The sequence below is a fragment of the Babylonia areolata genome, chromosome 20 (assembly GCF_041734735.1).
Source record: "Babylonia areolata isolate BAREFJ2019XMU chromosome 20, ASM4173473v1, whole genome shotgun sequence".
In the NCBI taxonomy this organism is placed as follows: domain Eukaryota; kingdom Metazoa; phylum Mollusca; class Gastropoda; order Neogastropoda; family Buccinidae; genus Babylonia; species Babylonia areolata.
Window position 1 is genome coordinate 6,319,067 of NC_134895.1, and position 27,500 is coordinate 6,346,566.

At 43.3% G+C, this 27,500-nt stretch overlaps 1 protein-coding gene across 6 annotated transcripts in view; it reads right to left on the bottom strand.

Annotated features, from left to right (window-relative positions):
- The window catches only part of LOC143294965 (uncharacterized), a 206,819-nt gene that overhangs the window by 70,204 nt on the left and 109,115 nt on the right, over positions 1-27,500 (bottom strand). For all 6 annotated transcript variants that reach the window (XM_076606493.1, XM_076606489.1, XM_076606490.1 and 3 more), the window contains one exon: positions 17,374-17,656. In XM_076606493.1, coding sequence (XP_076462608.1) covers positions 17,374-17,656 — 283 coding nt within the window. The remainder of the gene's footprint in view (positions 1-17,373; positions 17,657-27,500) is intronic.

Consider the following 27,500-nt stretch of genomic DNA (forward strand, 5'->3'; position numbering starts at 1 on the left):
GAGAGAGAGAGAGAGAGAGACAGACAGACAGACAGACAGACAGACAGACAGAAAGAAAGAAAGACAGACAGACAGACAGACAGAAAGACAGAGACAGAAACAGAGAGGGAGAGAGAGACAGAGAGAGACAGAGAGACAGCGAGACAGAGAGAGAGAGAGAGAGATAGACAGACAGACTGATAGAAAGACAGGCAGACAGAGACAGAAACGGAGAGAGATACACACAGACAGACAGACAGAGACAGAGAGAGAAACTGACTCATCTCACCCAACTCCTGACCCACACACCCCCACCCCCTCCTCAACCCGAACTACTATATCACCACACCCCCACCCCCTCCTCAACCCGAACTACTATATCACCACACCCCCACCCCCTCCTCAACCCGAACTACTATATCACCACACACACCCCCCTCCTCAACCCGAACTACTATATCACCACCCCCTCCCCCGTCCTCAACCCGAACTACTATATCACCCCCCCCCCTCCTCAACCCGAACTACTATATCACCACACCCCGCCCCATCCTCAACCCGAACTACTATATCACCACACCCCCACCCCGTCCTCAACCCGAACTACTATATCACCACACCCCCACCCCCTCCTCAACCCGAACTACTATATCACCACACACCACACCCCCTCCTCAAACCGAACTACTATATCACCACCACCCCCACCCCCTCCTCAACCCGAACTACTATATCACCACACTCCCACCCCCTCCTCAACCCGAACTACTATATCACCACACACCCCCACCCCGTCCTCAACCCGAACTACTATATCACCACACTCCCACCCCCCTCCTCATCCCGAACTACTATATCACCACACCCTCACCCCCTCCTCAACCCGAACTACTATATCACCACACTCCCACCCCCTCCTCATCCCGAACTACTATATCACCACACCCCCCACCCCGTCCTCAACCCGAACTACTATACCACCACAACTCCCACCCCCTCCTCAACCCGAACTACTATATCACCACACCCCCCACCCCCTCCTCAACCCGAACTACTATATCACCACCCCCCCACCCCCTCCTCAACCCGAACTACTATATCACCCCCCCCCTCCTCAACCCGAACTACTATATCACCCACCCCCCCTCCTCAACCCGAACTACTATATCACCACACCCCGCCCCCTCCTCAACCCGAACTAATATATCACCACACCCCCCACGCCCACGCCCTCCTCAACCCGAACTACTATATCACCACATGACCCCTCACAGCCCCACCCCTCCTCAACCCGAACTATCACCACGTGACCCCTGCAAGTCAGCGAAGCGAAAAAAAAAAAATCAAAAAGAAAAAGAAGAAAAAAAAAGGTTTTCATCGCCCGCTGATATGACGTGTAAAACCTCATGAACGTCAGGCTCACCCTCGGTTCTAAACCTGATGACGAGGCTGGCTCCGTTACCCAGCTATGTAAATGAGACCCCCCCAGCCAATGAATGTCGTCGGCAAAGCATCATCTACCTCGGGACATCGTCTGACATTTTCTTTAAAAACTTTTTATTTACTTTTTTTTCTTCTTTTTTTTTTTTGTGGTTTAAATGTCATGCTCAACAATGCAACAACAAAAGACCCGTATGTCTACGACCCCCTTCAGAAAAGAGTTTTGTGGGAAAGTGGTAAATCAAATATACCTTCCCCGTGCCTTACTTTTCTTTTTTCGTGTTTGAAAGGAAATGTCTGTTGTTGTTTTTTCGTGTGGTATGGCAGGAAGGCAAATAATCAGTGTAGGCTGCATCTTGTGTTTGGGTTTTTTTTGTTGTTGAGATACTTCCCTTGTGACCCGGTGATATAGCACTATCTAACAGACAGACAGACAGACACACACACACACACACACACGCCAACAAACGCCACAATAATTTCCACTGTCAACATGTCTTAATGATAAAACTTAACGAAATAAAACACACACAAGAAAAAAACAAACAAAAAACACACACACAAAAACAACAACAACACAACAACCCCCCCCCACCCCCACCCCCCCAAACAAACACCTGACAATGAGAATCCTTTCAAAGGTGTCTGTATCTGGCATGCGTGTCCTCTCCTTCTTTCTCTTTCTTCATGGGCTGCAACCTCCACGTTCTCTCCAATGTACATGAGTGGGCTTTTACGTGTATGACCGTTTTTACCCTGTCGACGATGCAGGCAGTCACACTCTGTTTTCGGGGGTATGCATGTACAATAATTCCTTACTTGACCTCCCTGCACAAAGAATGACGGTTTCCAAGCCACCACCCACCCACCCACCCACCCACCCTTCACCAACCACTCCACCACCCCCTACCCCCTGTCTCTCCCACCCTCACCCCCTTCCGTCTCCACCCCCACCCTCCTTCTCCCCTTGCCATAGATGGACGAGTTGAGTCATCACAGTCATCATCGTCCCGCAGGGCGTACGAGACGTCACGTGTCCTGTGGTGACGTCAGGAACGTGAAGGGAATCACATCACGTCATAATGCCACCACTGTCGTCGTCGTCGTCATCATCATCATCATCGTAAAGAGACGCGTCACGGAATGCTTGTTTTTGGAGGACCATAAAAGTTCAGGACAATGGGGAGAAATGTGTGACTGGTGACTGTGTGCGTGCGTGCGTGCGTGCGTGTGTGTGTGTGTGTGTGTGTGTGTGTGTGTGTGTGTGTGTGTGTGTGTGTGTGTGTGTGTGCGTGTTTCAGTTCCTATACCTACCCCCACCCCAGTCCCACATGTTTTGTGAAGGATAGTTAGGAAGACATGTAGAAAACGGAAAGAAAGAACGATAGTTAGGAAGACATGTAGAAAAAGGAAAGAAGGATAGTTAGGAAGACATGTAGAAAAAGGAAAGAAGGATAGTTAGGAAGACATGTAGAAAACGGAAAGAAAGAAGGATAGTTAGGAAGACATGTAGAAAAAGGAAAGAAGGATAGTTAGGAAGACATGTAGAAAACGGAAAGAAATGAAAGAAAGGGATTCCGATGAATCAAAAGCAAGAACACACACGCACACGCACCCATAAATTCAGTAATAGAATAAAGGACAGCAAGATCACTGAAAACAACGGCGGAACAAGAATTGGTTTAGAGAAAGAAAGAAAGAAAGAAAGAAAGAAAGAGAAAGAAAACAAAAGAAAGAAAGAAAGAAAGAAAACACACACACACGCATCCACAAATACAGTAACAGAATACAGGACAACAAGAATACTGAAAACAACGGAGGAACAAGAAAGGGCTTTGAGAAAGAAAGAAAGAAAGAAAGAAAGAAAGAAAGAACGAAAGAAAGAAAAAAAGAAACCGCACGCACACATCCATGCACACACACACACACACACACACACACACACACACGAACACTCCCCCCCCCCCACACACACACACACACCCTCACTCTCCCCACCCACACACCCCTACAAGTCACGAACCGAACAAAGGGCGACGAAAACAATGAAAGAAAACAAAGGAGGAGAAAACAAAGGGCTGACAAAGACAGATCCCAACATGAAAACCCATCATGGTTTCCACTCCGAGTGACGCTGTGTGTGTTAGTTCGTCGTGTTCGTGTGTGCCGCCTGACCCTTCATCAAACTCTCAAAAAACCCTCATCGCCAGCCATGCGTCGGACGCGTCCTGCCTGCGTGACGCGGGTTTGCATCACTGTCTACGCGTTGGTGGTTTTTTATATTTTTTTTACTTAAAAAAAAAAAAAAAAAAAAAATGTTTTTTGTTTTTGTGCTCTTCTGTGTTTCTGCTTCGCTTTAACAAAGAGGAGAATGTGATGTGAAATAATAGAAATGAAACAGTTATGGGGAATGGACAAATCTATCTGATTCAGTGACACACTAACATGTCACGTTTCTCTCTCTCTCTCTCTCTCTCATTCATCATAGAGTCGCATTCGACTTAGAAGATGCCGTCTTGTGCCATTGATCACAGGGTGAGAACTGGTATTTTTACATGGACCTTGATCTGGCTGTTGTACAAAAAAGCAGCAAGCTTCACCAGACGTTTTAAGTATCGAGGCTGGTGTGTTTGTAGGCGAACCCTGACCTTTTCCCTTGCGTCTTTGGTACTGATATTGTTACTACTATGTGGTGACGTGGAGTCAAACCCGGGTCCAGTAGACTCCAATTTCCCTTCCTATCCTGGGCAGCAGATGATGGAGCGTTGTTTTCCGCAGCAACCTATGTCACGCGATGAGAAGCTAGACAGAATTCTGTTTATGAACATGAACTTTGAGCACCGCTTCCAGACTCTAGAGCAAAACCTGGCAACGAACTGCCAGCAGATCTTCCAGCAGTTACAGGCCATGGAGGGCTCCATCAGACGTAACGCAGACCAGCTGAACAACATGAGGATGAAGCAAGACGACCTGCAGACCAGAATGAAGATGCTGGAGGATACAGTCGAGCGACGTGAGCAGTTGGACAGGCGTTCAAATATTCTGTTTCATGGACTGAAAGAAGTCGACGAAGCTAGTACTTTGCATGACGTTGTTGTGCAGCTGCTCAACCATCACTTTCCACAGAAGAAGTGGTGTGGCAGAGACATTGAAAGTGTTCATCGGCTTGGGAAGCAAACTGTTTCATCGAACTATCGTCCAGTGTTTGTCAAGTTCGTTAGGCAGTCTGACGTTATGGTGGTCCTACGAGATAAGGATGGCAGAGAGTTGATGCGGAACAGCGAAGGTGTGCGTGTCGCCGCTGACCTGACGAAGCACCAAAGGGACACCATTGCAAATCACAGACGTGAAGGAAGACGTGCTTTCTACTTTAGTGGGAGGCTAGTTGTGCAGGACTCCCACACTGAAGCCCACCGTCTTCATTCATCCCGCGATCAACACAGAGGTCAGTACTACATCACTGGTGACAACAGTGATAGCGACAGGAGACCTCAGCGTGAAGCCCTGCGTTATGTGGATGGTGAGCAGCAGCAAGAACAGCACACTGCTCTTCACACACGTGGTGCCAGTGACCTGACCCAGTCAGTCCGCAGTGGGAGGCAGGTTGAAGCACAGAGGACGGGCGAAACAGCAACAGCAACTCCCGCAGTGCCAGTGTCAACTGAAGTGACTGAAGTAGCTGAAGCTATCAGTGACGGCAACCCGGAGAATATCCCCGATTCCCAGTCAGTCGCTGAATCTGATGACGTTGCAGCTGAAGGTGGGCCAAGCACTGACCGTGCCAGTGAGAGACACGATGATCCTCTGTGTCAAACGGACTGCTGGAGAAAGGGGAGTGACTCAGAGACGGGTGGCAGGCAGGATCCAGGCAACACTTTGAGGGCTCAGAGGCCGGCCGGGTTTGGACGAGGCTCACCACCCGCGACACCGACCCAGGATGTACGTAGCCCGGGTTCCAGCATGGGTAACCGTGGTCACGGAAGAGGACGTGGTCGCCGAAGTCCCAGTGACCTTGAGGCATCGCGAGTGGGGCAGGACTCGCCACGGATGACCCGGTCACAGTCCTTTGCCAAGCAGAGCAAAATAACGGACAAGTGGACCAGATCAAGCACTGCTGTCAGTGACAGTGTATGTGAGCCCACAGTGAACAGTACAATCAGTAATGCAGTTAGCTGAGAGTCAGGCCAAAGCCCCGAAACAGATAATTTTTGTGATGATGATTTGGGGGTGAGTAATATTAACGTAAGTGATTGTTCCCTAAAGTCTATTTCTTTATTATCCTTTTGTACCCTTAATGTAGAAGGTTTGTGGTCAATGTTAAATGAAATAGACATTGCATCTTGGATAGGCAAATATCATTTTGCTTTACTGGTTGAAACATTTACTGATTCAGTCCCCAAAACTCTATTCCCCACCCATGATATTTTTGTTTGCCCCGGCGTGAAAGTCTCAGACAGTATGCATGGTCGTCTGTGTGGTGGCATAGTAGTTCTGGTCAGAAAAGATTTGAGTAAATACGTAGAGCAAGTGCCTTTAGAGTTAGACAACATTATTGCCCTAAAAATTTCAAGCACATTGTTTTGTCTGGACAAGGACTGTGTATTTATTGGTGCGTACTTGCCACCTGAGAAGTCAAAATATTACGAAGATACTGATATCTATAATGGTGTAACGATGCTTGAAGACTGCATGCTGGATATTAATAGTCGTTATGGTGAGGTACCCATTATTGTGTGTGGCGACCTTAATTCAAGAACCGCTTCCAGGAATCCATGTATGTCCAGTGATCCCATTGATGGCATATATGACATGGACAATACGAATGAATGTGTTGATGACGACGCTGGTTACAATGCGAGATCATCAAAGGATGACGTAATTAATCCATTTGGAAGATACCTGCTGAATGTATGTGATGAATTCCGCTTATCCATTGTCAATGGCCTTAAACAATTCAATTTTTCGAGTGATTTTACATATGTGTCCCCGAATGGTTGTAGTGTGATCGATGTTTTCGTCATTTCTCATTGTTTGCTGAGTAAGTGTAGGCAGTTCAAGATTTTACCTATGGTTGAATCCAAGCACGCAGCTGTCGAGTTGTCACTTTCATGTGCTCAGTTTCAGACTGATGCTGCTTCTGACAATCAGTCATCTTTTTCGTTTTCCAAATATAAATGGGACCCTGAGAAAAGTAATTCATATTGTGATGTCATGTGTTCAGACCATATCGCTGCTCTTATTGATGAAGCTTCACACTTGATTGAATGTGATATTGATCTTGCTCTTGAAAAATTTAATGAATGTTTTGAAGTTGCGGGCGAATGTATGTTGAAAACTGTTTCTGTCGGCGCTGAGAAGAGACGAGTTTGGTTTGACTTGGAATGCAGGCAAAGTAGAACGGTATTAAGACAACATTTGAGAAAGGTTAACAGATCAAACAGAGAAGAAGTCAGACTGAATTACATACAAAAAAGACGTGAATATAAGGAGTTACTAAGACGAAAGAAACGGAATTATAAAGTCAATTTTATTCATGATTTACAAAATAATTTAAATGACTCAAAGAAATTTTGGAACACCATTCGTTCAGTCAGACCGCGCTCGTCTTGCCAGACCAGTATTTCAAAAGAGCAGTGGTTTAACCATTTTAAAGCTGTGTTTAGTTCTGACTCCACTGATGTGAATGAATCCATTGCTGAACCCGCTGTGATGTATGTTAACGCACCATCTGATTTACTGAACTGTAGTATCTCCGAGTCTGAAATACGGATTGCGATCAGAGCTCTGAAAAGCAATAAAGCGGCAGGTCCTGATGGCATCATAGGCGAATTTTACAAAAACAGTGTGGACTGCATTATGCCTTTTCTGGTTAAATTCTTCAACCACATATTTGACAATGGTTTGTTCCCTCAAGAATGGTCTCTTGCAGTCATGCAGCCCCTACACAAAAAGGGCGACGCAAATAATCCAGATAATTTTCGAGGCATTTCACTTTTGAATATATGTAGCAAGATATACAGTTTTGTTCTGAACAAACGTATCAGTAATTGGATTGATGTGCATGGTCTGATTGGGGAAGAGCAGGCGGGTTTTAGAGCAGAACACAGTACAACTGACCACGTGTTCACATTGTATGCCATGGTACAAAAGCAGTTGCTTAGACACAGAAAATTATATGTCGCGTTTATTGATTTTAAAAAAGCTTTTGATAGTGTTTCCAGGAATAAATTATGGGTAATTTTAAAAAAGAATGGTTTAAATGGTAAAATACTGCAGGCTCTGAAAAGTATGTATGAAATAGTTAAAGCAAAAGTACGAGTTGGTGGTGATTTCACAGACAGTTTTATGTGCCCTCGTGGCCTCAAACAAGGTGAAGTATGTTCTCCATTACTTTTTTCTTTATTTATTAACGAATTGACCTCAGATGTGCTTGCGGGTGGCATGCATGGCATCCAGCTTTCTCCTGATTTTGTCCAGCTCTTGATCTTACTTTTTGCTGATGATGTAGCTCTGCTATCCGATACCCCAATAGGTCTTCAAACTCAGCTGAATATATTGTATGACACAGCAAAGCGACTTGATTTAATTGTCAATTTAGAAAAATCTAATGTAGTGGTGTTTAGAAATGGTGGCTACCTTGGTGCGAACGAGAGATGGTTCTATGGAAATGAACTTTTGAAAATTGTAAATGTATATAAGTACTTAGGTATCTTTTTGTCAACCCGCCTTAGTTTTACAGCAACATTAGAAGATCTTGCAAGTCGTGCCAGAAAAGGAGTTGTTGCTATCATTAGAACACTTTGGGCGATTGGAGAACATTCCCCTGGTATCTTTTTTAAAATGTTTGACTGTCAGATACAACCTGTGTTGACATATGGAGCTGAAATATGGGGAGTTACAAAAAATCTTGAATTAATCGAAGGTGTACATCTTTTCGCTTTAAAAAAGTTTTTAGGCGTACATTCAAAAGCTCCTAGACATTTGGTTTATGGTGAAACTGGTAGATTTCCACTCTATGTGATGACTTATGTTAAATGTATTAAGTTTTGGTTACGTCTACTAAAATTAAGCAATGATCGATTCCCCAAGAAAGCATACAATATGTTACTACATCTGCAAACACAAAATTATATCACATGGGCTTGTACTATTAGAAATGTTTTGTACATGTACGGCTTTGGTTATGTGTGGGAGGCACAAGGTGTTGGTAATGAATGTGTGTTTATTCGTTGTTTTAAGCAACGGTTAATTGATTGTGCAAAGCAAAGCTGGCATTCCTCACTGCTGTCACATGAATTCTATCGAGTGTATTCTGTTTACAACCAATCACTTACAACATCTCCGTACTTACTGGTCGTGAAAAACTTTTTTGTACGCCGTCTACTTTCACGATTTCGAATGGGTATGTCAGATTTGAATTGTCGCTTTTTACAGTATAATCCTGTTCCTGGTGATAAGAGAATGTGTAGTTTTTGTCACACAGCCCTTGAAACAGAATATCACTTTCTTTTGGTTTGTCCAGTTTATCAGACTCTAAGAGAAGAACATTTACCTGCCAAATATCACAGAAATCCAACCTTGTTCAAATTTGCCGCTTTGATGTCCTGTGTGTCGGAATCTTTAGTTGCGAAGTTATCGTTTTTTGTATGCAAGGCTTTTGGCGTGAGAGCGGAGCTTTTGTACTTGGACACGAGTGGATGAATATAGATATGCATTTTGTTACCCTGTGGCGTATACGTCAACCCCCCATCCCCCTTTTTTTCCGATTCTTGCAATTTGTAATTAATTTTTTGTAAGTTTTGTTAGCTTGTCAGCATTTCACTTTACCCAGATCGCTGGATCTGTGTGTTTAGCGCGCGAGCGTGCATGTGGGTGTGTATATACGTGCGTGCATGTGTTTGAGGGAAGGGAGAGGAGAGAGTGAGAGATAATGAGAGAGAGAGAGAGAGAGAGAGAGAGAGAGAGAGAGAGCTTGCAAGTCACATGCGCATTGATATATTATTCACACTATTTGATTCATTATGTAATATTTTTGTTAGTGGCCCACTCCTTTGTTATGGGCCGGAGGCCTAACAAATAAACCATTGTCTTGTCTTGTCTTGTCTTGTCTCATTCATCATAATACCATTGATCATATTTTTACATTGTTTGCATTGGTACAGAAGTATCTGTCTAGCAATATGAAACTATACATCGCCTTTCCTGACTTAAACAAAAAGCCTTTGATTCTGTTAATAACTAGATTATGGAATATTCTACGAAAACATAGTGTGAATGGTAAGTTCTTTCTCTTTATGTCTGTCTTCTGTTTCTCTCCCTGTCTCCACGTATCCCCTCTCACTCTTTCTGTATGTGTGTGTGTGTGTGTGTGTGTGTGTGTGTGTGTGTGTGTGTGTGTGTGTGTGTGTGTGTGTGTGTGTGTGTGTGTGTGTGTGTGTGTGTGTGTGTGAGAGAGAGAGAGAGAGAGAGAGAGAGAGAGAGACAGACAGACAGACAGACAGACAGACAGAGATGGACAGAGAGAATGTTTCTCCATCTCTTCATCTTAAACGTCTTTTCTATCTTTTCTTCTTCAGTTCTTTTTTCTGCTCTCTGTCTCTGTCTCTCTCTCTCTCTCTCTCTCCCCCCCCTCTCTCTCACACACACACACAGCGGAAGAGAGAGAAAACACATGCACTAACGGACATCACACATGATCTCTCTATCTCTGTCTCTGTGTCTCTCTCCCTCTCTCTCTCTCTCTCTCTCTCTCTCTCTCTTGTACAGAAGCAGAATCAGAACAGAAGAGGCCACAGGACTGCACCATCTAACTCCACAAGTACGGCACATTTCAGAAGGAAAAGAGGTATCCACTGCCGCCTCCATGCACACACACACACACACACACACACACACACACACACACACACACACACACACACAGAGCACCGTCACTGGAGCCTACAGGACGTCCTGCCTACAAACACGGTTCACACTGTAAGATAAGGACCACTTGGGAACTTGTACAGCTTTCTTCTGGTTTTAAAACATCTTAATACCAAGAAAGGAGACAAAATACAGCGTTCAACAAAAACGAAAGGCAAACTTGAACTACAGTGTTCTTCTAACATGATGCCTGCCCGCGCTTTTCCTTTTTCTTTTTCTTTTTTTTTAACTATTAATAGCATGATTAATTTTGCTATAACAAACACTGCTGTCGCTTCAAAACAATGATTAACTGTCAAATTTTGGGCTGAAATATCGATTTTTTTTTTCCTCAACGGATTTCTTCAGGTTATATATGGCTGAAGTGTGGCTGAAACCAGCAGTCAGCGAATACAATAAACGACCAGTGGTACATCCTGCATAATCTGAACAATCTCTCCGTTTCTTAAATATTTCATGAAAGCATACTTGTTTTTGTTTTGTTTTGTTTTACTATTAATAAAAACAACAACATATATTCCAGTGGTCTATAATGTTTTGTCAACCCTGCAGAACATACAACAACCCCGACATGAACAACAACAACATCAGTTCCTGTTAACAACAACCCCGACATGAACAACAACAACATCAGTTCCTGTTAACAACAACACCGACATGAACAACAACATCAATTCCTGTTAACAACAACCCCGACAACAACAACATCAATTCCTGTTAAAAAAAACCCGACATGAACAACAACATCAGTTCCTGTTAACACCACCCCCAACATAAACAGCAACAACATCAATTCCTGTTAACAATAACCCCGACATGAACAACAACAAAAACAGCATCAATTCTTGTTAACAACCTCGACATGAACAACAACAACAACAACATCAATTCCTGTTAACAACAACTCCGACATGAACAACAACAACAACATCAATTCCTGCTAACAACTCCGACATGAATAACATCAATTCCTATTAACAACCCCTACATGAACAACAACAACATCAATTCCTGTTAACAACCTCGACATGAACAACAACATCAATTCCTGTTAACAAACCCGACATGAACAACAACAACAACAACAACATCAGTTCCTGTTAACAACAACCCCGACATGAACAACAACAACATCAATTCCCGACATGAACAACAACATCAATTCCTGTTAACAACAACCCCGACATGAACAACAACATCAATTCCTGTTAACAACAACCCCGACATGAACAACAACAACATCAATTCCTGTTAACAACCCCGACATGAACAACAACATCAATTCCTGTTAACAACCCCGACATGAACAACAACATCAATTCCTGTTAACAACCCCGACATGAACAACAACAACATCAATTCCTGTTAACAACAACCCCGACATGAACAACAACATCAATTCTCGACATGAACAACAACAACATCAATTCCTGTTAACAACAACCCCGACATGAACAACAACAACAACAACATCAATTCCTGTTAACATCCCCTACATGAACAACACCAACAACATCAATTCCTGTTAACAAACCCGACATGAACAACAACATCAATTCCCGACATGAACAACAACAACATCAATTCCTGTTAACAACCTCGACATGAACAACAACATCAATTCCTGTTAACAAACCCGACATGAACAACAACAACAATTCCCGACATGAACAACAACAACATCAATTCCTGTTAACAACCTCGACATGAACAACAACATCAGTTCCTGTTAACAACAACCCCGACATGAACAACAACATCAATTCCCGACATGAACAACAACATCAGTTCCTGTTAACAACTCCGGCATGAACAATAACATCGATTCCCGACATGAACAACAACACTGATTCCCGACATGAACAACAAAAAAATCAGTTCCTGTTAACAACCTCGACATGAACAACAACATCAATTCCTGTTAACAAATCCGACATGAACAACAACAACATTGATTCCTGTTAACAATAACCCAGACATGAACAACAACAACATCAATTCCTGTTAACAACAACCCCGACATGAACAACAACATCAATTCCCGACATGAACAACAACAACATCAGTTCCCGTTAACAACACACCCCCTACACCCACCTCTCCAAAACACTCACTTTCAGAATCCGAGAAGAGTGGTTGAGTGACTGCAAGAAATGGGACAGATCCAGAAACTCTGTGTCCACGGCGCCTGCTACTGTTCTTATCGTCCTCTTGGCCATTCTCCGCTCACTGCTCACTCTGCTGCTCACTCTGCTGGTAACTCACTCTGCTGCCCACTCTGCTGGTCACTCTGATGGTAACTCACTCTCCTGGTCACTCTGATGGTAACTCACTCTGCTGGTCACTCTGATGGTAACTCACTCTGATGGCCACTCTGATGGTAACTCACTCTGCTGGTCACTCTGATGGTAACTCACTCTGCTGGTCACTCTGCTGCTCACTCTGCTGGTAACTCACTCTGCTGGCCACTCTGCTGGTCACTCTGATGGTAACTCACTCTCCTGGTCACTCTGCTGGTCACTCTGCTGGTAACTCACTCTGATGGTAACTCACTCTGCTGGCCACTCTGCTGGTAACTCACTCTCCTAGCCACTCTGCTGGTCACTCTGATGGTAAATCACTGTGCTGGCCACTCTGCTGGTCACTCTGATGGTAAATCACTGTGCTGGCCACTCTGCTGGTCACTCTGCTGGCCACTCTGATGGAAAATCACTCTGCTGGCCACTCTGCTGGTCACTCTGCTGATCACTCTGCTGGTCACTCTGCTGGTCACTCTTCGAGAGAGGTTCTACTGTTAGTGGCCTGTCCGTCCGTCTGTCCACCCACACGGGACAACACGCTTCCAGACCTTGCTACGTGACCTCTCTGCTGTGGACACTCTCTCTCGCTCCTCCCTTCCCTCTCTCTCTCCCTCCCTTCCCTCTCTCACTCGCTCTCTCTCTCTCTCTTCCTCCCTTCTCTCTCTCACTCGCTCTCTCTCTCTCTCTTCCTCCCTTCTCTCTCTCACTCTCGCTCTCTCTCTCTCTCTCTCCCTCCCTTCTCTCTCTCTTTCTCTCTCTTCTCTCTCTCCGCCCTCTCTCTCTCTCTCTCTCTCACTCTCTCACCCGCAGCCGTCGCCTCTTGGTCCCCAAACCCCCCGCCCCCCTCCCCTGCCCCCCCAGGCCCCCAACACACACTTCCACGTTTCGAGAGCAAAGATCTACAAGAGTCTAATAGGTTCTTCAAACAAAGAGTCGACTTTTTCTCTCGGGTATTTCTTCCAGGCGGAGAGTGGGCGAAGGGTACTCTATGGGTGAGGGAAGAAGGGGTGGATTGGATGGTGGTGGTGGTGGTGGTGGGGTGGGGAAGCCGTTGTGAGGTGGGTGGGGGTGGTGGGGCAGGGTAAGAGAAAGAAAGGGTGAGTAAGTTGGATCACACAAACAATCCCTCCTGCCCCTCTCTCTCTCCCTCCCCACCTCCCATGGCCAGTCACAGGTCTTGCTTCACCTAACGGGAGGAGCTTAGAAAAAAAGAAAGGAAAAAAACCAACAACAACGGCTTCTCGTGGTCAACCTGCCCATTTCTGTAGATCTGATTAATCGATGCCCCCCCTCCCCCCCCCCATCCCACTCCCTCTCTCTCCTTTCCTGCCTCTGTCTCTAATTAGGCCTACTTCTCTCTCTCTCTCTCTCCCCTCTCTCCCCCACCGTCTCTCTCTTCCTCTCAGTCTATCTACCTTTCTGTCCACTTTTCTACACCTCCACTTGAGGCTGAATTTCATATAATAAAAAAAAACGATCAGCCTTCCCCCGCTCTTTCTCTCTCTTGTGTTATATTTATCTCTCAATTCACACACACACACACACACACACACACACACACACACACACACACTGTTTCACTTTGATCAATGTGTCATTTAAAACACACACACACACACACACACACACACACACACACACACACACACACACACACACACACACACACACACAACGTGACAATAATCATGGTCAGCCCTACAATCGCCCAGCAAGTCCACGTGAGCTGACCTGTCCGGTTTTCACGGACGGCGTGGCGGTCATTTCACAATGGCCAGGTGTGAGAAGGGGCTGATTCCACAGACACTGGTGGACAGCGTGGCGGTCATTTCACAATGGCCAGGTGTGAGATGGGGCTGATTCCACAGTCACTGGTGGACAGCGTGGCGGTCATTTCACAATGGCCAGGTGTGAGAAGGGGCTGATTCCACAGACACTGGTGGACAGCGTGGCGGTCATTTCACACTGGCCAGGTGTGAGATGGGGCTGATTACACAGACCACTAAAGGTGGGATAGGGAAGACAGAGGGAGAGGAAGAGAGAGAGGGGGGAAGAGAGATATAGAAAGAGAGAGAGAGAGAGAGAGAGAGACAGACAGACAGACAGACAGAGACAGAGAAAGAGAAAAAACGACAAAGTGAGAGAGGGAGAGAAAGAGGGAGAGAGAGAGAGAACGACAAAGTGAGAGAGAGGGGGAGAGAAAGAGGGAGAGAGAGAGAGAACGACAAAGTGAGAGAGAGGGGGAGAGAAAGAGGGAGAGAGAGAGAGAGAGAGAGAGAGAGAGAGAGAGAGAGAGAGAGAGAGAGAGAGAACGACAGAGAGAGAACGACAGAGAGAGAGAGGGAGAGAGAAAGAGGGAGAGAGAGAGAGAGACAGAGACAGAGACAGGGATACAGAGAGAGACAGAGGCAGAGAGAAAGACATAGAGAGCGAGGGAGACAGACAGAAACAGAGAGAGAGAGAGAGAGTGGGGAGGGAGAGAGAGCGAGTGGAGGAAAGAGACAGAGAGAGAGAGAGAGAGTGAGAGAGAGAACATGTGGAAGGTACACGTGTGTGGGTGCATTGGGAAAGAACAGAAAAGAGAGGGAGTGTGTAAAGGGGGCAGAAAGGGTGAGAGAGGAAAGGTGGGCAAGGTGTGTGTGTGTGTGTGTGTGTGTGTGTGTGTGTGTGTGTGTGTGTGCGGTATGTGTGTGTGTGTGTGTTGTATGTGTGTGTGTGTGTTGTATGTGTGTGTGTGTGTGTGTGTGTGTGTGTGTGTTGTATGTGTGTGTGTGTGTGTGTGTGGGTGTGTGTGTGTGTGCGGTATGTGTGTGTGTGTGTGTGTGTGTGTGTGTGTGTGTGTGTGTGCGGTATGTGTGTGTGTGTGTTGTATGTGTGTGTGTGTGTGTGTGTGTGTGTGGGTGTGTGTGTGTGTGCGGTGTGTGTGTGTGTGTGTGTGTGTGTGTGTGTGTGTGTGTGTGTGTGTGTAGTTGGGGGAATGGAAAGCAGTACCCAGTTCCCAATTCCACTTCCCACCACCTTGCCCTTCCCCACCCCCCCACCAACCCCCTCTCTCCCACCCCCACCCCTTCACCTCTGAAACTTCCACCTCCACCACTCCCTCTAACTGACAAACACCACACGGTAACCCTGCCCCCTCTCTCCCCCCCCCTTCCTCACCCCCACCCACACACCGTTTCCTTGAGGGGTAGCGGGGTGGGGGAACTGCCTCGGAAGTAAAAAAGAAAGGGAAAAGTAAGGGTACTACAGTGAACAGGAAGAAATTAAAAAAAAAAAAAAAAAAAAGGTTCCGCACCTGAAGCACACGGAGATAATCTAAATCAGCCGGACAAATAAACGGTGGAAGGAATACCCAGCTCTAAGAATTGCTCTCTCTCTCTCTCCCCCCATCTCTCTCTCTCTCTCTCTCTCTCTCAAGTGTAACGAACCTTACTTTTTTCCTGGAACTGGCGCGGTTAGTATGTTGGGTGCAAACTAAAGGTGTATTCTGGATGCCGAGGTCTTACAGTGGTAACTCGGGTTTGTTTTCCCATGAGGAAGAATGTTATTATTGTAGCAATAATAAAGGGAAGGAGGTGGTATGACCTTCAGAATAAGTAAGCGGGTAGTGTGTGTGTGTGTGTGTGTGTGTGTGTGTGTGTGTGTGTGTGTGTGTGTGTGTGTGTCCCGGAGCGGGAAGTTATTATTAGCTCTGAAGTTATTGCTGACTTGGAGCCACTAGTTGTACAACGGGAACCGACCTTCGCAATGAGTTTGGAGAGAATGTATAATGAGTACCCACTATTTTTGTCAGAGACACCACACTGAAGAATGACGTAATTTGCCCATTACGTAGTTAACTACGTGAAAGAAGATGAGGTACATTCTGTGTGACGTGTTCTGTATCAATACATAAGTTCAAGGACTGATTTTGATATCCGAGTCTTTTTCGATTATATCTCCTTTCTGCATCAAGGCCAAAACATACGGTTAAAAACCTATCGCTTTATTCGTACAGAGCATTCAAGTGTCCATTTGGTTTAAATAATCTTTAATTATTCAACAATACACATGATTACAATGCAATGAATGACAAAAGATCATCAACAAGCTTAAAGCTTATACTGTGCTCACAACGTTGCACTTCAATTTTACCATGACGGCTGATGAACCATATTATCAATTGTATCAAATAACATTCATAAACAGTAAGTAATGAAATAATGAAATAAAACAAATAAACAAACAGTACATAATATAGTAAAATAATGCTAATATCATTATTAACATCAGTGTCCATTTAGTCCTGTTTCTTGAAGTACTGATGATAATTCTGCTCGTTGATGTTGAATTGACAATACGTCCAATGACTATTCACCACCATCCCGACATGAAAGGCAATGACTTACACCCAATGAAACCGATTAATTTCTCTTACTGACATAATCGAATTATTCTGATTATACCCGTTCGTAGTTGCTAGCATGCGTTTGAGAACGTGAGTGCGTGTGAAAAATATAGGGTCTCTATAATAATTATAAGCACAAGAACAACAACAGCACAAAAAACACACAATAATAAACAACAGCAACTGACAATCATACAAAACAAAATCAAACACACAACGAAAAAAGAAACATACACTCCATCCACCAATTTTCACTTACCTACCACATACACACAGACTCTCTATCCCCTCTCCACACTCTCTCTCTCTCTCTCTCTCTCTCATACAGAGATAAAAACTCACCCGTGTGTCTTCGACCTTAACCTTCACGGGCAAGGACAAGCCTTCGTGATGCTGCTGCTGCTGTTGGTGATGATGGTGCTGATGGTGAGAGACGGGCGGATCCGGAAGTGACAAGCCCACTTCCGCAGCTGCGCCATTAGGCAGGCCCAAGAGATGGTCCATGTTTTCAAAGCCGTCAGTGGCCTGCTCCAGAAACATCTTCATGTAGTCCACGTTGTCCCCCAGCCCTGTCTCCTCTGCCTCCTCCCCTTCCTCCTCCAGGCCCCTGCTCCTCTGGTCACACCTGGTGTGGAGCACACACACACACACACACACACACACACACACACACACACACACACACACACAGAAAGTTTCAGTTTCAGTTTCAGTAGCTCAAGGAGGCGTCACTGCGTTCGGACAAAACCATATACGCTACACCACATCTGCCAAGCAGATGCCTGACCAGCAGCGTAACCCAACGCGCTTAGTCAGGCCTTGAGAAAAAAAAGGTGAATAAATAATAGATAAGCTTACATAAATAAATAAATAAATAAATAATAATTATAATATAGAAAAAGGTAGTAGTAATAATAATAATAATAATAATAAAAAGACAACAATGATGATAAATAAGCAAATAAATGTAAAACATGAAGACACACATTCACACATACACCCACACATGCATAACAGATATGCACCAAACATGCAGTTTCACAGATATGAAAGCACAGTCAAATACATATAAACATACATGAGCACAGAAAGCTATAATTAATTAATTTATTCATTTGTGATATATTTATCATCAAACTATTTTAATTGATTAATCAATTGATTCATTTTAAATGAATTGATTAATTTGATGATCAATTCATCCTTTTTTTATTTTTTTTTTTATTCATTCATCCATTTACTGATTTACCTGTCAAGGTATTTATTCATTTATTTACTTATTTCTTTATTTATTCACTTACTTATTTCTTTATCCATTCATCTATTTACTTCTGTATTTATTTAGTGGAGGGGGGATTACTTGTTGTTTTTGGTTATTTATTCATTTATTTAATTATTTATTTCTTCGTTGATTTACTTGTCTATTTACTTGTGATTTCATTTAGGGGAGTGGGTATCAGTTGTTTTTGTTTTTTTGGCATGCTTGTTTCTTTGTTTATCTATTTTGTTTGTCTGGTGTTCAGTTTGTTCAGGGAGCGCCGTGGTACGAAGTGTTGTCTGCTGGACTTTGAGCTCTGGCACCGTTCCATACTGTTTCGGCCCAACACTCGGCTTATATCACAGATTGACATAAGTTTACATTTGGGCCAACAGCAAAATGAGAGCTGTATTATCAATGGTTTCTCCAGTCAATGGGAAATCATTTACAGCTTAGTCTTTTGTGAAGGACTATGACTCTCAAACTAGGAGGCAAAATTGCACTGGCTCTTTGTGCTGCAGCCTTGGGGGCTAGTTGGCCTTTGGGAACCATCCCAACGCCGACTGTCCTAAAACCCTCTTGGCCGAGAGAGTGGGGATGTAACTTGGGCAAGACACTCTCCACTATAATCAAATTCTCGCCCAAATAGTCGGAACAGCAGTTGCCTCCTCTGCTGTTCTGATGGTCATAGTCGGACACGACTGACTATCATATACTGTTTCGGCATGGAGTGTTGTGTTCCGAATGGGGTTGTTCTTCATCACTTTGGTCAAGTTCTGAGTTGAAATGTTTCCGGTCTTTTATTTATTATTATTATTATTATTATTATTATTATTTGATATTCTTTTTATTTTTATTTTTATTATCATTTTTATTATTATCATTAGTGATAATAATATCATTATCATTCTCATTATTATCATTATCATTAATGATAATAATATCATTATCGTTCTTCTTCTTCTTATTATTATTATTTTGTTGTTGTTGTTTGTTGGTTTTGTTCATTCGTTCATTGATCCATCCATTGTTCCACACATTCATCCACCCACTCACTCATTCATTCATCTATCAAATCGTTTGTTCTTACACACATTCCCTGCAAAGAGTTCGTTTGTCCGTACATACATTCATTCCAACCAAAGAATTCATTTGTCCGTAAATACAGTCACTGCAACCAATGAATTCAGTTTGTCCGTAGATACATTCATTGCAACCAATGAATTCGTTTGTCCGTAGATACATTCATTGCAACCAATGAATTCGTTTGTCCGTAGATACATTCATTGCAACCAATGAATTCGTTTGTCCGTAGATACATTCATGATCATTTGTCCGTAGATACATTCATTGCAACCAATGAATTCAACCATAGAATTCATTTATCTACACATACATTCACTCCAACCAAAGAATTCATTTGCCCGTACACACAGTCACTGCAACCAGTGACATTGTTTGTCCGTAGATACATTCATTGCAACCAATGAATTCGTTTGTCCGTAGATACATTCATGCAACCTAAGAATTCATTTGTCAACCACAGAATTCATTTATCTACACATACATTCACTCCAACCAAAGAATTCATTTGCCCGTACACACAGTCACTGCAACCAGTGACATTGTTTGTCCGTAGATACATTCATTGCAACCAGTGAATTCATTTGTCCGTAGATACATTCACTGCAACCAGTGAATTCATTTGTCCGTACATACAGTCATTGCAATCAAAGCAATCACAAAGACCTGCACCAGTAGCAAGTGTTCAAATACACACACACACACACACACACACACACACACACACACACACACACACACACACACACACACACCAATGACAAAAACACACCAATAATATCAACTGTGTTGACAAGCTTAAAAAATAACAAACAACCCCCCCACGCCCCCCACCAACCCCCCCCCCCAAAAAAAAAAGCAAACAAACAAAAAAAAAACCCCGAAATAAACAAAAACAAAAAAAAAAAACACAAAAAAAACCACAACCCCCAATCCCCTACCCCGACCCCCCCCCCCACCCCCCTGCACCACCACCACCACCACCACCAAAAAAAAAAAAAAACAACTCCAAAAAACCCCGAAAATAGCGGACCAAACTATCCCCAGGCCCATCCAGTGACCTAACGGATGACCGTTGTCCAGCCTGACCAGTGGCCACGCTCCATTAACACGCTAACGGGCCGCGCCGCTCGTCCCTTCAGGAGTTAAGGCCCTTCTGTCACGGTCAGGGATTATCTAATGATCGGGCTTTGCTCCCCCTTGTCCACTGTCTGGGGCAAACCCTGAACTGAGATACTGGGGCGAGAAGGAGGGGGGGGGGAGTGGGCGGGGCTGGGGATGAGGGGGGGGTTGAGGGGGCGGAGGTGGGGGGGGGGGTCAGTTGTGGGTCAGGTTTAACCCCTTGTTTGCCACTGGCGGGTGTGGTCAGTTGTAGCACCGTATGAACATGGCTTGGGAACACTGAAGAAGCAGGACAATTAACCCCTTGTATGCTACTGGAGGAGTCTGATCAATTGTAGGTCTAGCTTAACCCCTTGTCTGTCACTGGGTGGGGATGGGATGGGTGTGTGTGTGGGGGGGGGGAGGGGAGAAAGGGGGGGAGGGGATGTAGGGGTGGGAGTGGGGGGGGGGGGGCGAGCAGGCGTCTTTTCTCTCACTGTATTTGATGCATTTTCCTGATTTTGATGATTGCATGTGAGGTTTACGTCAGCATGACATATAAGTATTTCACAACTTGATAATATTCACATAAAAAATTACTATGATTCTTGTGTATTGTTCAAATAACATACACCAGGAATGAATTTCTATATTTTCTGCATTCTGTATTCTAAAAGTGCACCGCATCTTGTCAATATGTCGCATTTTTCGCCATTCACCTACACGATAGATAATAAAGTAAATCATAAGCATAGCTTGCAGTTCTAGAATGAATAAAATGAAAATGAAAACCATAGCAAACAATCCAAAATTTGTTTATTTCCTGCTAAAAGTACACTGTCAACACCCAACACCCTATGGTACATTTTCATGGAGGTGGTCTGAGCTTTTTGGAAACATTGGCTTACTGTTTGTCAAAGTGAAAAAGCATCTCTTTTTTCTCTTCCTCAGTGTAATCCTTCACTAATAGCACAGCAGCCTGAATTTCACGCCGAGAAATATGTTGTGACAAAACCTGATTACAATGCAACACAACGCAACACAGCACGGGACAGCACAGCACAACACACAACACAGCACAGCACAACACAACACAACACACAGCATAGCACAGCACAGCACAGCACAACACAACACACAGCATAGCACAGCACAGCACAGCACGCACAGCACAGCACAGCACAGCACAATACAACACACAGCATAGCACAGCACAGCACAGCACAGCACAGCACAACACAACACAACACAACATAATACAATAATATCATAAATCAATGTGCTTTATCCCAGGTGCAGTGCCTGAACCCACCTGAACAGCTTAACACCTTTGTCCATCAACAACAACAACAACAACAACAACAAAACCACACACACAAAGAAACAACCCCCCCCCCACCCCCCCGCGCCCCCCCTCCAAAAAACAACAACAAAAAAACAAAAAAAAACACCAAACAAACACATACACACACACAGACAGACACACACACACACACAGACACGCAAGATAAAAATACCGCCCACTCTCCCCACAGAAGACTGCTCAACCTGGCTGTCCATCTTTCAAACTGATACAAAAGACACACTAATTCTGACGACATTCCCTCACAAACATGTCTAACCCGTGACAATATTCAAATTCTGACGACATTGCCTCACAAACATGTCTAACCCGTGACAATATTCAAATTCTGACGACATTGCCTCACAAACATGTCTAACCCGTGACAATATTCAAATCCTGACGACATTGCCTCACAAACATGTCTAACCCGTGACAATATTCAAATCCTGACGACATTGCCTCACAAACATGTCTAACCCGTGACAATATTCAAATCCTGACGACATTGCCTCACAAACATGTCCAACCCGTGACAATATTCAAATCCTGACGACATTGCCTCACAAACATGTCTAACCCGTGACAATATTCAAATCCTGACGACATTGCCTCACAAACATGTCTAACCCGTGACAATATTCCAATCCTGACGACATTGCCTCACAAACATGTCTAACCCGTGACAATATTCCAATCCTGACGACATTGCCTCACAAACATGTCTAACCCGTGACAATATTCAAATCCTGACGACATTGCCTCACAAACATGTCTAACCCGTGACAATATTCAAATCCTGACGACATTGCCTCACAAACATGTCTAACCCGTGACAATATTCAAATCCTGACGACATTGCCTCACAAACATGTCTAACCCGTGAGAATATTCACAAACAAGTCCCACCCGTGATAATATTCAAAATAGCAAAAATCAAAGGGGAAGAAACGTTGTCAAACAAAATAAAAAAAACAGCCCCCCCCCCCCCCCCCGCCCCCCCTCTTTTTTTTTATTATTATTTTTTTTTTTATAATTATATATATATATATCTTACTTGCTGAATTTCATTGTACATTTTTACCACAATTTGGTAAAATGCAAACATTTAAAACCAATTTTGGGGCAGCATACCATTTTGGCAAATACTTTTTTTTTTATGTAGTTCAGCTTAGTTTGGACATTCCATAATAAAATAAAATTCATCTCTTTGCCAGTCAGGTTTGTCTAGCAGTCTATTAATCTCTTTTCATATGTATGTGTATGGTTTTTTGACTCACTTGTGTAAGCAAAGTGAGTCTATGTTTGAACCCGGTGTTCGGTTGTGTGTGTGTGTGTGTGTGTGTGTGTGTGTGTGTGTGTTGTGTGTGTGTGTCCGTGTGTCTGTGTGTCTGTGAGTCCGTGGTAAAACTTTAACATTGACATTTTCTCTGCAAATACTTTGTCAGTTGACACCAAATTTGGCATAAAAATAGGAAAAATTCAGTTCTTTCCAGTCATCTTGTTCAAAACAATATTGCACCTCTGGGATGGGCACAAAAAAATTTAAAAAAAAAAGCCTAATTATATGCAAACTGCATTTACTGTTATATTTATATTTTTTTGTATTCTCTAAACTTGGCACTTTGACCTCTTATTCTGACACAACAACAAGAGGAGTCATTATTATCATTTTTTGTTCAAACAGGAACTTCTTTTGCTAAGCATTGGAATTTTTATTTTGCAAACGTTTTGGTGCAGCTGGTAAAAAAAGGGAAATTACTCTGTAATTAATGCTAGGGGACTTAATTTATCACAAGTGAGTCTTGAAGGCCTTGCCTCTGTTGTCTCTACATGTTTTACATCCACCGTTTTTTTTTTGTTTTTTTTTTTGTTGTTGTTGTTTTTATGGTTTTTGTTGTTGTTGTTGTTGTTGCTGCTGCTGCTGCTGCTGTTTTATTCTCTAATCGCGTTTGCTTCCCATTTAAATATTTGATCCATTTCAAAGTCATACTATCGCTTGCATTGTAAAGAGCGATTTTTTGTATGCTTTCTGTTGCTTTTCAAGTTCATTGCTGTGTAAAATGTTGGCCCATTAAAAGAGAACAAAAATGTTAAAAATAAATAAATAAACAAACAAATGAAATTCGTTTAAAATGAACAAAAATGTAAAATAAGTAAGCAAACAGATAGATAGATAAATAAACAGATAGATAAATGAATAAATACAATGAAACCAGTCTAATTTTTTACTACCATTTACTATTATCAAGTAGTTGCTGAGTTCAGCCACCAAAATTGAATAGCAGCGGCACGGGTGTAGTAGCCATACACAGTGTGTCTCCCAGCTACAGACAAACTGGCTGTCACCACGGAACACAAGGGGCGTCACGGCAGCCTCGCTTTGGCAGACATGACGGGGGAACGTGCGCTGTGACGTCTTGCTGAGCGATGAGGTCATCATTGTCTGCAAGCTGATGACATCAATAGCACGGCTGCCACGCGGCGCCCGCGCTAATTATGACGTATCTGTTCCACGCCGCGCTGTCCACACTGGGCCGCTTCATCTTCTGGCTTGTCGGGAGTCGTTCAGAGTGGAGCCCCCTGGCTGGTCGGTTCCACCGCCAGGGGGCGTGGTCACACAGTAGAAAGACACGTTGCCCGTGTTCAAGGGGTGGGGCCAACAGGAAAATGAGGCAAAGATACCAACTTGAGAGATAGAGAGAGGGGGGGGGGGGGGGGGGAGGGAGTGGGGGTTTGGGGGTGGGGGTGGGGGGGGGGGGAGGGGTGGTGCGGAGGTTTTTCAATAACTGAGTTTTCATTATGAGTGGATTGCGTAGGTGTGTGTCTGTGTTTACTTTTCAAATTTGCTTTCTGTCTAAGGATGTGTGTGTGTGTGTGTGTGTGTGTGTGTGTGTGTGTGTGTGTGTGTGTGTGTGTGTGTGTGTGTGTGCGTGCGCGCGCGCGCGCGCGCGCGCACGGTACGTGTGCAAAGCTTAAAATTCAAACGAACCCCACGCCACCCCCACTCCATCCCCCACCCTCCTGGAAAAAAAAACAAAAAACATCCCCCTTTCTCTCTCTCCCACACCCCCTCCTCCAGCCAAACTATTCCTTGCCCCGCTGATCACTGGAACGCTCATTGTTTTGCAAGTGGCCACTTGAGTTTTCGGGTTCAACTCAGATCATCACAAGACAAAACAGCAGCTAATGTTAAAACGAAAACAAACACACAAACAAATCAACAAACAAAAACTGTACAGCAACAAGAAAAGAACAAGGGGGGGTGGGGGGGGTGGGGGGGGCGTGGGGGGGACAGAACAACGTGGATAAAGATCGGAAAATGGGGAGACATGGCGCAGCACAGAACTCAGAACTCAAAACGTTTTTATTCAAGGATTAAGATTTCAGGCATAGCCTATTCTCCCAATCTGTCCTCGCTAATCTACATCTATCTACAGAGACACAGAGAGAGAAGGGGGGGGGGGGAGAGAGACAGAGGAAGAGAGAGAGAAAGAGAGGGGAGAGTGGAGAGAGGAGAAAGAGAGAGAGGGACAGAGAGAGGAAGAAAGAGAGGGAGAGAGAGAAAGAGAGGGGAGAGAGGAGAGAGAGAGTACAGACAGAAGGAGAGAAAGAGAGGGAGAGAGAGAGAGAGAGAGAGAGAGAGAGAGAGGTGGGGGGGGGGGGGGGGGGGGGGGGGGGGCGGAGGAGAGATAGCTGTATTGTGTTTCCTTTGTTTACGATTCATGCCACAATGTTTACATTTCTACAGTTTCCTGCAGAGACATCTGGCACAGTTGTGGCCTTTGTGTTCATGTCCACAAGACATAACGTACCATAACACCTCCTTATTGTCCCGTTCAATTCATTGTGTACATGTCCACAAGACATAACGTACCATAACACCTCCTTATTGTCCCGTTCAATTCATTGTGTGCATGTACACTGGACATAATATAACACTTCCTTGTTGTCCCGTTAAATTCATTGTGTGCATGTACACTGGACATAACATAACACTTTCACTGACCTGTTAAATTCATTGTGTGCATGTACACTGGACATAACATAACACTTTCACTGACCCGTTAAATTCATTGTGTGCATGTACACTGGACATAACATAACACTTTCACTGACCCGTTAAATTCATTGTGTGCATGTACACTGGACATAACATAACACTTTCACTGACCCGTTAAATTCATTGTATACATGTACACTAATATATAATATAACACTACCTTGTTCTCCCGTTAAATTCATTTTATACATGTACACTGGACATAATATAACACTTTCACTGACCCGTTAAATTCATTGTGTACATGTACACTGGACATAATATAACACTTTCACTGACCCGTTAAATTCATTGTGTGCATGTACACTGGACATAATAGAACACTACCTTGTTCTCCCGTTAAATTGATTGTATACATAATATAATATATAACATAACATAACACTTCCTATATAATATATAACATAATATAACACTTCCTTGTCCCGTTAAAATCATTGTATATGTTGTACTCTGGACATAATATAACATTACCTTGTTGTCCCATTAAATTCATTGTGTACATGTACACTGGACATAATATAACATTACCTTGTTGACCCGTTAAATTTATTGTATACATGTACACTGGACATAATATAACATTACCTTGTTGACCCGTTAAATTTATTGTATACATGTACACTGGACATAATATAACACTTTCACTGACCCGTTAAATTCATTATGTACATGTACACTGGACATAATATAACACTTTCACTGACCCGTTAAATTCATTGTGTACATGTACACTGGACATAATATAACACTTTCACTGACCCGTTAAATTCATTGTGTACATGTACACTGGACATAATAGAACACTACCTTGTTCTCCCGTTAAATTCATTGTATACATAATATAATATTTAACATAATATAACACTTCCTATATAATATATAACATAATATAACACTTCCTTGTCCCGTTAAAATCATTGTATATGTTGTACTCTGGACATAATATAACATTACCTTGTTGACCCATTAAATTTATTGTATACATGTACTCTGGACATAATAGAACACTACCTTGTTCTCCCGTTAAATTCATTGTATACATGTACACTGGACATAATATAACACTTTCACTGACCCGTTAAATTCATTGTGTACATGTACACTGGACATAATATAACACTACCTTGTTGTCCCGTTAAATTCATTGTATACATGTACACTGGACATAATATAACACTTTCACTGACCCGTTAAATTCATTGTGTACATGTACACTGGACATAATAGAACACTACCTTGTTCTCCCGTTAAATTCATTGTATACATAATATAATATAATATATAACATAACATAACACTTCCTATATAATATATAACACAACATAACACTTCCTTGTCCCGTTAAAATCATTGTGTACATGTACACTGGACATGATATAGCATTACCTTGTTGTCCCGTTAAATTCATTGTGTACATGTACACTGGACATAATGTAACACTACCTTGTTCTCCCGTTAAATTCATTGTATACTTGTACGCTGGACATAATAAGACTTCCTTGATGTCTTATCAAATCTATTGTATACATGTACACTAGACACAATAAGACTTCCTTGACGTTCCATCAGAATTAAAAACATTTTATGGTATACATGAACACAAGACATAAAAAGAAAAA